Source organism: Notolepis coatsorum (genome assembly GCF_963971535.1).
Source record: "Notolepis coatsorum genome assembly, chromosome: 10".
Taxonomy (NCBI): domain Eukaryota; kingdom Metazoa; phylum Chordata; class Actinopteri; order Aulopiformes; family Paralepididae; genus Notolepis; species Notolepis coatsorum.
In genome coordinates, this window is record NC_140174.1 from 114,580,910 (window position 1) to 114,594,697 (window position 13,788).

The window sequence follows — 13,788 nt, forward strand, 5'->3', positions numbered from 1 at the left end:
CTTTGACGGGACCCCTCCTAGACCACTTTGCTTTGACGGGACCCCTCCTAGACCACTTTGCTTTGACGGGAGCCCTCCTAGACCGCTTTGCTTTGACGGGACCCCTCCTAGACCACTTTGCTTTGACGGGACCCCTCCTAGACCACTTTGCTTTGACGGGACCCCTCCTAGACCGCTTTGCTTTGACGGGACCCCTCCTAGACCACTTTGCTTTGACGGGACCCCTCCTAGACCACTTTGCTTTGACGGGACCCCTCCTAGACCACTTTGCTTTGACGGGACCCCTCCTAGACCACTTTGCTTTGACGGGACCCCTCCTAGACCACTTTGCTTTGACGGGACCCCTCCTAGACCACTTTGCTTTGACGGGACCCCTCCTAGACCACTTTGCTTTGACGGGACCCCTCCTAGACCGCTTTGCTTTGACGGGACCCCTCCTAGACCGCTTTGCTTTGACGGGACCCCTCCTAGACCACTTTGCTTTGACGGGACCCCTCCTAGACCGCTTTGCTTTGATGGGACCCCTCCTAGACCACTTTGCTTTGATGGGACCCCTCCTAGACCGCTTTGATGGGACCCCTCCTAGACCGCTTTGACGGGACCCCTCCTAGACCGCTTTGATGGGACCCCTCCTAGACCGCTTTTGCTTTGACGGGACGCCTCCTAGACCACTTTGCTTTGACGGGACGCCTCCTAGACCACTTTGCTTTGACGGGAGCCCTCCTAGACCGCTTTGCTTTGACGGGACCCCTCCTAGACCGCTTTGCTTGGCGGGACCCCTCCTAGACCGCTTCCGTCAAAGACCAAAACATCTTAAATTAACATCTTAAGTACCACTTTGACCAAAGATATTAGGGATGCATGATATATCTGCGATCGATGATAGTGATTTCTTTCATATATCGGTATCGGTCCAATGAGCGAAACAGGGTAGATATATACCCCCAAAACAAATATTGGCCGGTGATGATGGTGATTTAATCTTTTTGATCGCATCGGTCTGATGAGCAACTGGGCTGATTATTGATCAACTGATGATTATTTCCAGCTGCCGCCGCGGGCTAACATTGTTCCAGTATGTACAAAAATAGTATGTACCAAATTCGATGATCATAGAAATGAAGTTTTATTCACGTCGACATCGGTCATTAGCGGTTATCGCCCAAAATGTTCATATCGCTGCATCCCTTAAAAAATATCAAATCAAAAAGGTAATTTTGAGACGAGAAGTAACCAACGCTACTCGATCCATTCCCCAAATGGGACCGAGGAGCGGCTACATGGTCTGCTCTACAACTGGGACTGGGCTGGAGAACAAGACCTGGCGGTCAAGGGTAGGTGGCGGTCTAGGGTCGGTCTAGGGTAGGTCTAGGGTAGGTGGCAATCTAGGGTAGGTCAAGGGCGGTCTAGGGTAGGTGGCAGTCTAGGGTAAGGTCTAGGGTAGGTCAAGGGCGGTCTAGGGTAGGTGGCAGTCTAGGGTAGGTCTAGGGTAGGTGGAAGTCTAGGGTAAGGTCTAGGGTAGGTGGCAGTCTAGGGTAGGTGGCAGTCTAGGGTAGGTCTAGGGTAGGTGGCAATCTAGGGTAGGTCTAGGGTAGGTCTAGGGTAGGTCTAGGGTAGGTCTAGGGTAGGTGGCAGTCTAGGGTAAGGTCTAGGGTAGGTGGCAGTCTAGGGTAGGTCTAGGGTTGTTGGCAGTCTAGGGTAAGGTCTAGGGTAGGTGGCAGTCTAGGGTAGGTCTAGGGTAGGTGGCAGTCTAGGGTAGGTGGCAGTCTAGGGTAAGGGTAGGTCTAGGGTAGGTGGCAGTCTAGGGTAAGGTCTAGGGTAGGTCTAGGGTAGGTGGCAGTCTAGGGAAAGGTCTAGGGTAGGTCTAGGGTAGGTGGCAGTCTAGGGTAGGTGGCAGTCTAGGGTAAGGTCTAGGGTAGGTCTAGGGTAGGTGGCAGTCTAGGGTAGGTCTAGGGTAGGTGGCAGTCTAGGGTAGGTGGCAGTTTAGGGCAGGTCTAGGGTAGGTGGCAGTTTAGGGTAGGTCTAGGGTAGGTGGCAGTTTAGGGTAGGTCTAAGGTAGGTGTAAGGGAAGTCTAGGGTAGGTCTAGGGTAGGTTGCGCTAGGGTAGGTCTAGGGTAGGTCAAGGGTAGGTCTAGGGTAGGTGGCAGTCTAGGGTAGGTGGCAGTCTAGAGTAGGTCTAGGGTAGGTGGCAGTCTAGGGTAAGATCTAGGGTAGGTGGCAGTCTTGGGGTAGGTGGCAGTCTAGGGTAAGGTCTAGGGTAGGTCAAGGGCGGTCTAGGGTAGGTGGCAGTCTAGGGTAGGTCTAGGGTAGGTCTAGGGTAGGTGGCAGTCTAGGGTAAGGTCTAGGGTAGGTCTAGGGTAGGTGGCAGTCTAGGGTAGGTCTAGGGTAGGTCTAGGGTAGGTGGCAGTCTAGGGTTAGGTCTAGGGTAGGTCTAGGGTAGGTGGCAGTCTAGGGTAAGGTCTAGGGTAGGTGGCAGTCTAGGGTAGGTGGCAGTCTAGGGTAGGTCTAGGGTAGGTGGCAGTCTAGGGTAGGTGGCAGTCTAGGGTAGGTCTAGGGTAGGTGGCAGTCTAGGGTAGGTGGCAGTCTAGGGTAGGTCTAGGGTAGGTGGCAATCTAGGGTAGGTCTAGGGTAGGTGGCAGTCTAGGGTAGGTGGCAGTCTAGGGTAGGTCTAGGGTAGGTGGCAGTCTAGGGTAAGGTCTAGGGTAGGTGGCAGTCTAGGGTAAGGTCTAGGGTAGGTGGCAGTCTAGGGTAGGTCTAGGGTAGGTGGCAGTCTAGGGTAGGTCTAGGGTAGGTGGCAGTCTAGGGTAAGGTCTAGGGTAGGTCAAGGGCGGTCTAGGGTAGGTGGCAGTCTAGGGTAAGGTCTAGGGTAGGTCTAGGGTAGGTGGCAGTCTAGGGTAGGTCTAGGGTAGGTGGCAGTCTAGGGTAAGGTCTAGGGTAGGTCTAGGGTAGGTGGCAGTCTAGGGTAAGGTCTAGGGTAGGTGGCAGTCTAGGGTAGGTGGCAGTCTAGGGTAAGGTCTAGGGTAGGTGGCAGTCTAGGGTAAGGTCTAGGGTAGGTCTAGGGTAGGTGGCAGTCTAGGGTAAGGTCTAGGGTAGGTCAAGGGCGGTCTAGGGTAGGTGGCAGTCTAGGGTAAGGTCTAGGGTAGGTCTAGGGTAGGTGGCAGTCTAGGGTAAGGGTAGGTCTAGGGTAGGTGGCAGTCTAGGGTAAGGTCTAGGGTAGGTCAAGGGCGGTCTAGGGTAGGTGGCAGTCTAGGGTAAGGTCTAGGGTAGGTCTAGGGTAGGTGGCAGTCTAGGGTAATGTCTAGGGTAGGTCTAGGTAAGGCGGCAGTCTAGGGTAAGGTCTAGGGTAGGTGGCAGTCTAGGGTAGGTCTAGGGTAGGTGGCAGTCTAGGGTAGGTGGCAGTTTAGGGCAGGTCTAGGGTAGGTGGTAGTTTAGGGTAGGTCTAGGGTAGGTGGCAGTTTAGGGTAGGTCTAAGGTAGGTGTAAGGGAAGTCTAGGGTAGGTCTAGGGTAGGTTGCGCTAGGGTAGGTCTATGGTAGGTCTAGGGTAGGTCAAGGGTAGGTCTAGGGTAGGTGGCAGTCTAGAGTAGGTCTAGGGTAGGTGGCAGTCTAGGGTAAGATCTAGGGTAGGTCAAGGGCGGTCTAGGGTAGGTGGCAGTCTAGGGTAGGTGGCAGTCTAGGGTAGGTGGCAGTCTAGGGTTAGGTCTAGGGTAGGTCTAGGGTAGGTGGCAGTCTAGGGTAGGTGGCAGTCTAGGGTAGGTGGCAGTCTAGGGTAGGTCAAGGGCGGTCTAGGGTAGGTGGCAGTCTAGGGTAGGTCTAGGGTAGGTGGCAGTCTAGGGTAAGGGTAGGTCTAGGGTAGGTGGCAGACTAGGGTAGGTCTAGGGTAGGTGGCGGTCTAGGGTAGGTGGCAGTCTAGGGTAGGTCTAGGGTAGGTGGCAGTCTAGGGTAAGGTCTAGGGTAGGTCAAGGGCGGTCTAGGGTAGGTGGCAGTCTAGGGTAAGGTCTAGGGTAGGTCTAGGGTAGGTGGCAGTCTAGGGTAGGTGGCAGACTAGGGTAATGTCTAGGGTAGGTCTAGGTAAGGCGGCAGTCTAGGGTAAGGTCTAGGGTAGGTCTAGGGTAGGTGGCAGTCTAGGGTAGGTGGCAATCTAGGGTAAGGTCTAGGGTAGGTCTAGGGTAGGTTGCAGTCTAGGGTAGGTCTAGGGTAGGTGGCAGTCTAGGGTAGGTCTAGGGTAGGTGGCAGTCTAGGGTAAAGTCTAGGGTAGGTGGCAGTTTAGGGTAGGTCTAGGGTAGGTGGCAGTTTAGGGTAGGTCTAAGGTAGGTGTAAGGGAAGTCTAGGGTAGGTCTAGGGTAGGTTGCGCTAGGGTAGGTCTATGGTAGGTCTAGGGTAGGTCAAGGGTAGGTCTAGGGTAGGTGGCAGTCTAGGGTAGGTGGCAGTCTAGGGTAGGTCTAGGGTAGGTGGCAGTCTAGAGTAGGTCTAGGGTAGGTGGCAGTCTAGGGTAAGATCTAGGGTAGGTGGCAGTCTTGGGGTAGGTGGCAGTCTAGGGTAGGTGGCAGTCTAGGGTAGGTGGCAGTCTAGGGTAGGTCCTGGAGGGGAGAGACAGTAAAGGACTTGGCTGAGTCAAGAGGAGACTCAGTGCAGCTCAGTGAGCAGAACCACGGACTACGAGGGAACATGAATTGCATTACGCTGCAGTTTCTGGAGATGCCAGGAGGACACAAGTCTTATTAGACGCGTTGATCAGTTTCAATCTTAACAATGTGATACTGATTTGATACTTTATCGCGATGCTTCTCCATTTTTTAAAAGAGTAGGTTAAATTAATCTCCAAAAAGTATTAATCTATGTACGGTGCCATGATCAAACTAGGGACACAACTTTGGAAAGCCAGTGTGTGACATCATTAGTAAATTGATTAATGAATAAATAAAGCCATTAAGTCATTAGTACAGTTAAGAATTGCATGTTATTGGCGGCTTTAAAATTTGCGACTATGCAAAATGCTAAACATTTATTTCATGAAATGGTCTCTGGCTGCGACGGTGTCTTTCAGTGATGAGTGAATGGATGGTGTTCCAACAGCTAGATGTGCTGCTCGGCCACTAGATGGCGTGTGCTGCTCGGCCACTAGCAGAGGCCGTATGGGAAACAAAGCAGCGCTCTCGCTTGGGGCTGTGGGTGTCTTAAGGCCCTCCCATAGTCGAGCGGAACGTACGCATCGTGGACTCCGCGGAGTTCCGCGCGGACTCTTTGAGCTTTCATAATCGAGCGTACCTCCGCATACCAATTTCCTACATGTCTCGCGCCAGTTTACAAAAATTTTCCCACACTGTTTAGACTTATGTCATGTCGTCGTCATCCGATATCAAAATAAAGGGTCTAGGTTAAAAAACTGGCAGTTTTACACACTTCATTTAGAAAAGCCATTCAGACTTCGCAAGTTTCTTCAGATAAAGACATGGTCCAAATGTATATGAATTGGAATGGATGACGATTAGCGATAGTAAAACTAAATTTAGTGTAATCTACCTGCCAACGTTTTACGGGACCAATCCTACTCATTTAATCATGATGCTGCCCTACTCTCACTTGGCACGGAGCGAGTGTTCAGAGCAAAATGCAGATGGGTGTCACATTAAATGCAGGTCGATTTGTGTGTGACACCAAGTGAGCGGACGTCCGCATGGTTAGAAAATTGGAGCTTCGCACTTGGAGTCCGCTTTGAGTCCGCGTGGACCTCCGCGTACGTTCCGCTCGACTATGGGAGGGCCTTTAGAGAACGCGGTCGGGTCCGAGACGTTGGCTCACACGGACGCTACAAACATAGGGATCCTGGTCCGGACAGAAGACTTGGAAACATCGAAAAGGCGTATGAAAAGAACCTTCATTCCCCCACAGGTTACACTTCTACTGTTAAAGGAACACGCCAACAGTATTGGAAATGCCGCTTATCGTCTTCTCCAGAGTCGGACGACGAGAGAGATACCGATGTCCTTGTCTTGTGTGTTCAGTAGCAAGCTAGCCTAGCTTTGAGCTACATGACATGTATGAAAGGTGCTTTATAAATACTTACTTACTTACTTACTTACTTACTTAGTACAAAATTAATGGAAGCGGATTACGGGACCACTAGCCTAGCTTAAAACTCCAGGGGAGCAACAGCCATGGCTAGCTGGTCCGTATCCGCTTCCATTAATTTGTGCTAGGCTAGCATGCGGCCGGATAGCTTTCTACTGAACGCACACGGAGAGGAAATTGCTGTCTATCCTCTTGTCCTGACTCAGGAGAAGACAGTGAGCACATTTACCATAATGTTGGCGTGTTCCTTTAAGTCAAACAAGTGTTTAAAGTGGGAACGGACAACACTGGGGTGATCGGGGGAGATCTTAACAACGTTTCCAGAGATGCATTGGATGACAGGGGTGGCGGGTGGGGCGGGGTTTAGCGTGGGGGGGGGGGGGGGGGGGGTTTAGCGGTAGCAACAAACTGATGCCCTAGGCGATCCTCTCACCGGTAGGTATAAGAGATAGAGAGAGAGTTCTATCGAGTCTCGTTCTGTGTGGAGAGAGCAGCGCAGTAGCAAGAGAAAGGCCTGGAGAGAGAGACACTGAAGAGAGAGAGAGAGACACTGAAGAGAGAGAGAGAGAGCGCATGCAGGGTGCAGCATACAGTACATGCCTGCATACACAGGCACACGCGCCCCCCCCCCCCCCCCCCCCCCCCCCCGGTCCAGGGGTCAAAGGTCGAGGAAGGTCACGCACATCAAAGAAGGGTGGCGCGCGGAGACGGAAATGCTCTGTACTTACCTCAGACTTCTCCATCTTGTTCTGGGCATCCACCTGCGTGATGATCTCGTTCATGTTGGTCTCCAGCACCATGCCGCCCATCACCATCTCCGCCAGGATGTTGTGGACCTTTGAGACAAGTTGGTAACGCGGCGACATTCCATGACTCACACACTTACTGTATAAACTGTACACTATAACTATGACATTTCCGTAAACCTTTTGTTTTTGCAAAATGATACTGGTACTGAATTATGTTTTTTTTTATTAAATTGTTTGTAATAAAGTAATGTAAAAAAGGTAGGCAATATCAGCCTCAGCTTCATCCTACACCTTTTCGGTCGTTTTCTTTCTTTTTTTTCTTTTTATAAATGTCCTACTACTGTACCTTGCTTTGTAAAAGAAGAAGATAAAATCACTCTCCCCAGGTTACAATGATTTAAAGGAACACGCCAACTTTTTGGGAAATTAGCTTATTTGCCATCTACCCTGGAGTTAGACGAGCAGATACATACCCTTTTCTTCTCTGTGCATGCATTAGGCTTAGGGAACAGCCGCACCATTAGCCTAGCTTAGCGTCATTCACTGGAAGTAGGTGTGCCAGTGTAGCCTAGTTCCCAACAGTCGCCCCCAATACAACTCCAAAACGTTCCTGTAAATGTGTTGTGACCTGTGTATTTACCACATGGAGAAATAACTTTTTTCTAAGCAGATATATACTCAGAAAATATTTTTGCCAAACCACTGCTGCCTGGGCACAGTGATTTCATCACCTCAAAAGCCCTGTTAAACAACATATATCTGCTTAGAAAACGAAAACAAAAATGTCAAATTATTTTTATTAAATATTCTTTTACTTGGTAAATACACAGGTCACAACATGTTTACAGGAACGTTTTGGAGTTGTATTTGGATTTGTATTTCGTGACTGTTGGGAACTAGGCTACACTGGCACACCTACTTCCAGTGAATGACGCTAAGCTAGGCTAACTAGGCTGTTCCCTAAGCCTAATGCATGCACAGAGAAGAAAAGGGTATGTAATCTGCTAACTCCAGGGTAGATGGCAAATAAGCTAATTTCCCAGAAAGTTGGCGTGTTCCTTTAAAGGTGCTATAGATAACATTTCTTTATGTATCCCCTCCCTAATTCCCATTTCCCCCACGTGGAATGCACCCGATTGGATAATGACATGCTGGTGCTCTAGTGCGACATCTAGTGGCTGAATGTTATCTATAGCACTTTCAGTGCGTTTCGTTCAGTGTGCGAAAACAAGTGTATTCAAATATTAATTCTTTCATTCACTATGAATAATTTACAATAATACTACTGACAATTGTAGGACTTTGTGGACCTGCTAAACTGGGTGTAATGTGTATTAATCTTTTGTATATGAATATTCTGTATATACCGGTACATTTAATAATTGTATTCACTTGTATCACTTGTAATAATCGACATTGTAAAAAGACATTGTAGAATTACGTGAACCAGCTAATTAAGATGGAATGCAATTAAGTTGTACCGTATGATTCCCCAATCCATTCACTCGGTCAAACAATTTGCACGTACACACAGACAATTCTGACGACAGACAGAAAGACTTATAAACAAACGACTTCAAAGTGTATCCGTTGCCCTACCAAAGATATTGTTGGGACAAAAGTAGATGGTAATATACGAACTGACATTTTTTACAAGTTCTCGCAAGACACATGATCAAATCCACTATTTGAAGAAGAGAATGTGGTTTGATGTTAAACAGATGCGGGGGTCAGGATAATTTTGTCCTCTACAGAAGCTCATATCCTGCCTCAGTGCTGTGAAATCACATTATGTTACTGGAGAAGTGACTCACGGACAACAACACTGCTGGCCAGCGAGGAAGGAAGACATGTGTTCACCCCCACGTCGTCCAGAAGGTCCCCGAACCCTTCATTTAGGTCTTTACACAAGACCGCTAAAGCTGAAAGGATACTGTGGGTTCGAGTCCCTGTGATCATCAATCACAAAAGCTAAAGTTAAAAGGATGTGTATCAGTGATAATCAAACCGTAAACAAAGAGGCCTATTAAGATGTTAGATCTTAATATGAAAAATGTGATTTAATCTTCTATACCTTATCTTGACTTTGTCTATTTAGCTGCAGTCTATTTTATACTTATTTTATGTCTGCACTTAGTCAATTTCGTGCCAATTTTATGCAAATGTTGTGCTAATTTTTTTGTATTTTATTTTTTTATTCTTTTTTAAAACAAACATATAAACAAACATGACAACACACGATAAGATATACAAGCATTAATTGTCAGGGCACATCCAATGGGATCACCTTTTGGTTAGTTGTTTTATATAAGATATACCCATAATACCTGTTATCTAAAAAAAAAAAACCTACATACATATGCTCAGCTCGAACCCCCCCCTCCCGGACCCCACCTTGAGAAGTACCTCCACTATCCCTCGCACCTAACCAGACACTACCATTATAAGCTAGCTTTTATTCTCTCCACCACTTCTAACCACATTGACATTTTGGATTCATTGAGACCCAGAATTCTTGCTGTAGATATTTCATGGTAAATTACATCGAGATATGTAAGAAACCAAACTTTACGGCACATTTTTTCCGGTTGAAACCAGCGTGATGCGATCAGCTTTTTGGCTACTGTGATACCCGATAAAACCAATCTCTTTAGCTGTGGATTCACTGCAAACTCAAAAACATCATTCAACAGCAATACCGAGGGGTGTACAGGTATATTCCAAGATACGAGTTTTGATATTTGTTGGGTCACATCTTTCCAGAATGCCTTAACTGGTGAGCAGTCCCAATACATGTGCATAAATGTCCCTTCGTCCCCATTTGTACATTGGGTGCATTTGGAATCTTGTTTGAGCCCCATTCGGCACAGTCTTATAGGAGTCAAGTATGTCCTGTGAATATAGTTAAGATTGATTTGTTGATGATCCGGGTTCCTTGATGTAAGTCGGACATTTGCCCAGGCTCCTTGCCAATCAAAGTCATTTTCCAGGTCTGGTATATCCCTCCTCCAGACAGAGTCAAGTTGGAGGGTTTCATACGAGGACGTTAGTAATTGATGATAAAATTCTGAAACAAAACCTCTCGATGTCTCTCTTGAGTAGAAGAATTTGTGGTATCTGTGGTGTTCAATTGGTCTGTCTAATGGAACACCGTGAGACTTCAAACATAGCTCTAACTGTTTGTGAAAAAGCCATGTGGACTTGGTGAGATTAAATTTTTTGCGTATTTCTTTATCACTACAAAAACCCTGTTTGTTAAAAATATCCCCTAATGAGTGTATGCCTTGCTCTTCCCATATAGGGAATCTTATAGGTCGTTTTCCAATTAAGAGAGCATTGTTATTGAATAAGGGAGTATGGTTGTGCCATTCTTGTGGGTTAGGATTTTTTTTTTGTGATTCACGCCATATCCGGATCGCATGAGTAATTATGGGGCAAAATTTTCGTTCACAGTGCTTGATTGGTAGTTTTGTGTATGCTATGTCCTTCAGTCTATGTGGGGCTACTATGTTTTCTTCTATTTTCCTCCAAGATGCTAATGCTTGGGAGTCAAACCATGTTGTCAATGGACTTAATGAGTACGCCTTAAAATATAGGAAAAAATCTGGAAATGCCATGCCACCATCTGCTTTATTTCTCTGTGCGGTGGATCTTTTTATACGTGGTGGTTTGTTATTCCAAATAAATTTGTATGTGGAGGAGTGTAATGTTGTGCTAATTTATGCCTGTCTTTCTTTTTGTATTAGCACAAGTACAGTACAATGAAAATAAGTTTGGCATCCAACCAGAGTGCAAATGTAACAGCAAAGTGTAATAGTGATAAAGACACTATGGTAGTAAGTCATACTGACCAGCAGTGTAACTAGTAAGAGTAGGTAAGAGATATGTACAGATATAGATGTATCTACAGATATGAAAAAAGGATTATGCAGGTATGTACAGAGAAATGTGGATATATTTATATGGTAATAATAAATATATATGCAGGTGTATAAGTACAGTAGGTATATAGAAGGATCATATGCAGGAATATTCAGACAGATATGGATATATATCAGACCTCTTGTCTGCACCTAGTTCTCATCTATTCATCACTTATGTCCCAAATAATTCACAAAAACAATTAGTTTTCGTCTAAAGAAACACATTGTTTTCTCTTTCTGTAGAAAGTACCTCATTTGTGAGTTGCATCATTAAATGCACATGAGGGCAAACGCCAAGAGAAACTGTCCAATACAATTTGGTTTTAGTACCCTGCCCCTCCCCCATCTGTATTAAACACTGTAAAGGCACAGGTACTTGAGGATGTCAATCAAATCCTGAAGGTCATTTCCATGGATCATGTCTGGCTAGTCTAAACCAGACATCTGCCTGCGTCCTATCAGCATAGAGTAGGGGGGGGGGGGGGGGGGGGCATGCTATGGACACACGCACACGTATGCAATCTGTATGTTTCTGTGCCAAACCAGGCGGCGTAGTATGTAGTGTAGGCCTGTCCCCGACTAAGGATTTGTATAGTCGACTTTGATTGGCCAAAATTTGCTGATAAGTCGACTACTAAATAATATTAATATATATATTTTTATCATTCCATTTGGGCTGTGGGGGGTGCTTAATGTCTGAAGGAGTCGAATGAAGGCTCCTTGTCCTCTGCGAAAGCATGCAATTGGTCCACTGATGGATACATCTTGATATTTGTCTAGTCTAGTGTGTTCATTAGATGGGTGAAATCCTCTTTCAGTGCTTCTGTGCCTGTTTTCTTAGGCAGTTCGCCTCTGGTATGTGTTACATTAGCGTTAGCCATGCTTCTAGGCCTCTTTGCTTTTGGAAAGAATGATCCCCAAAAAAAATTTAATAAAAGATTAATTTATTTTTTTTGCATTCGACTAAGAGGTTGGCAGTCGACTACGGCTCCTTTCGATAGTCGACTAATCGAGGTCAGCCCTAATGTAGTGTATATGTATAATAGCCTGTATAGTTAGAACTCTGCCGTATGAATTCATACATCGAAAATCTAATTGTGACCTCAAAATGTTAATTCATATAAAATCTGAAAATGTGTATAATAGTTTACACCCCTAGTTAGATGGGATGTCACAGCGAGCAAGTCTGTGACATCACAGCGAGCAAATCTGTGACATCACAGCGAGCAAATCTGTGGCATCACAGCAAGAAAATCTGTGACATCACAGCAAGCAAATCTGTGACATCACAACAAGCAAATCTGTGGCATCACAGCAAGAAAATCTGTGACATCACAGCAAGCAAATCTGTGGCATCACAGCAAGCAAATCTGTGGCATCACAGCAAGCAAATCTGTGGCATCACAGTTGTTTGGTGGCATCTGCAATATCTAACCAAAAGAGTCATGAATGAATATATGGGACTCCCTAAAAGCCGGGCCTCTCGTGCACCAGGTCATAACAGGTGGCCTCTACTGCGCTGATGGACGACTCCATTGTCCATCCACTGGTATTGTGGACAAGTTGCCAGCAGGTTGCCAGGCAGCAGCCCTCCACTGTGATGCTAAGGGTTCCCATAGACATTGCAAAAATTAAATTCAAGGTCTTTCAAGTACTTTCCTAAGCACTATTTTACATAAAAAAAATAGTAAAAGGATAAAATTCACTTTTAAATGCCGTTTCTTTTATAGAAAAAAATCAGATACAATATTTATGGCTTAAAACCAATTTCCGACAATTAGTTACACTTTAAATAAAAATTAATCTTGATTAAGAACCATTTTATCATGGATGAACAAAACTTTCAATGTGAATGGTTGATTGAATTTCAAGGACTTTTTAAGCACCTTGTTAAAGGCCCACTTGCAGGTTGTATTTTTGTTCAATAAACAATGTGGACTAGGCCAACGGTGACTTTCATGAAGAGGGACATTTTTTTTAGCGTTTTATCAAACATTTTGTCCGCCCAACCACAACCACCACGCACATGCATATTTTAATCCATGTTTCATAGCGTGCATGTGTCATGTTAATGATGACGTCACACCAGGTATCAGAGCAGCGAGGGGCGCTGAGAATCACGCAGGTAGTGGCAGGAAGCAAAGAGCCTTCTTGTTACTACTAGCCGAGGAATCTGTGGCTAGTATCTGTTTCACCTAACACTAGTGCTCCGTGATCATAGCCATTTATCTCTAAAGCTAACCACTATTTGTAAAAGCCACAACCACGTTACCATATTTGTAAATACTAATGTAAATCATTGTGTCGTTGTACATATTGTGTATGTATGAATGAATGAATGAATGAATGAATGAATTATTTTATTTCGAATGTTTACAAATAAATAAATAAACAAACAAATCTTTTTTCGAACATTTCACAAATAAACATATTGTGTATATAACGTTAGTAGCTAGCTTGGTAGCCGGCATTCTCGAAACTCCTAACTCCTGTATACGTTTGTCCTCACAAACAAAGTATTCTGCCAGGGAACTTATGGACACGACAGTAGTAGAAGAGGACCTGCACATTTTACTCGTTCTCCTCTACATGCCCCGATTTAAAATGGTTCACGACAGTAGACATAATGCTAACGTTAACGTTAGCTAGCTAGCTTGGTACTATGACCCGTGACGGGGATAAGGCGACAGCCAATGGCGCTAGGTACTGAACAACAGGCTGCCTAGTGGTAAATGTAGTTCTTTTTTTACGACATTAAAAACCTTATAACTACCTTTGTTTCAACCAAAAATGCAGTAGTAGCTGGTCCATCAAAGTCTCTCCGACAATTAAACCCATTTTCGTCTTGTAAGGCGTCCATTTGGATCAAGGAAATGGCTTTCCTCGCTCGTCAAACTCCATTGTAGTGGATGAGAGTTAGGGAAAAGTTACCTGCAGTGACATCACGGCACTGATAGCGTCTGATAAGCTTTTTGATTGGCTCCATACATGTTATTCGTGCGTGGACATTTTTAACCCTTTCTGAGTGGAATTTCCGGCGTCAAAT

General features: G+C 45.7%; 1 protein-coding gene across 1 annotated transcript in view; it reads right to left on the minus strand.

Moving 5' to 3' along the window:
• The window catches only part of ap3s1 (adaptor related protein complex 3 subunit sigma 1), a 99,222-nt gene that overhangs the window by 10,492 nt on the left and 74,942 nt on the right, over positions 1-13,788 (minus strand). Inside the window, exon 5 of the mRNA XM_084323247.1 lies at positions 6,799-6,906. Coding sequence (XP_084179373.1) covers positions 6,799-6,906 — 108 coding nt within the window. The remainder of the gene's footprint in view (positions 1-6,798; positions 6,907-13,788) is intronic.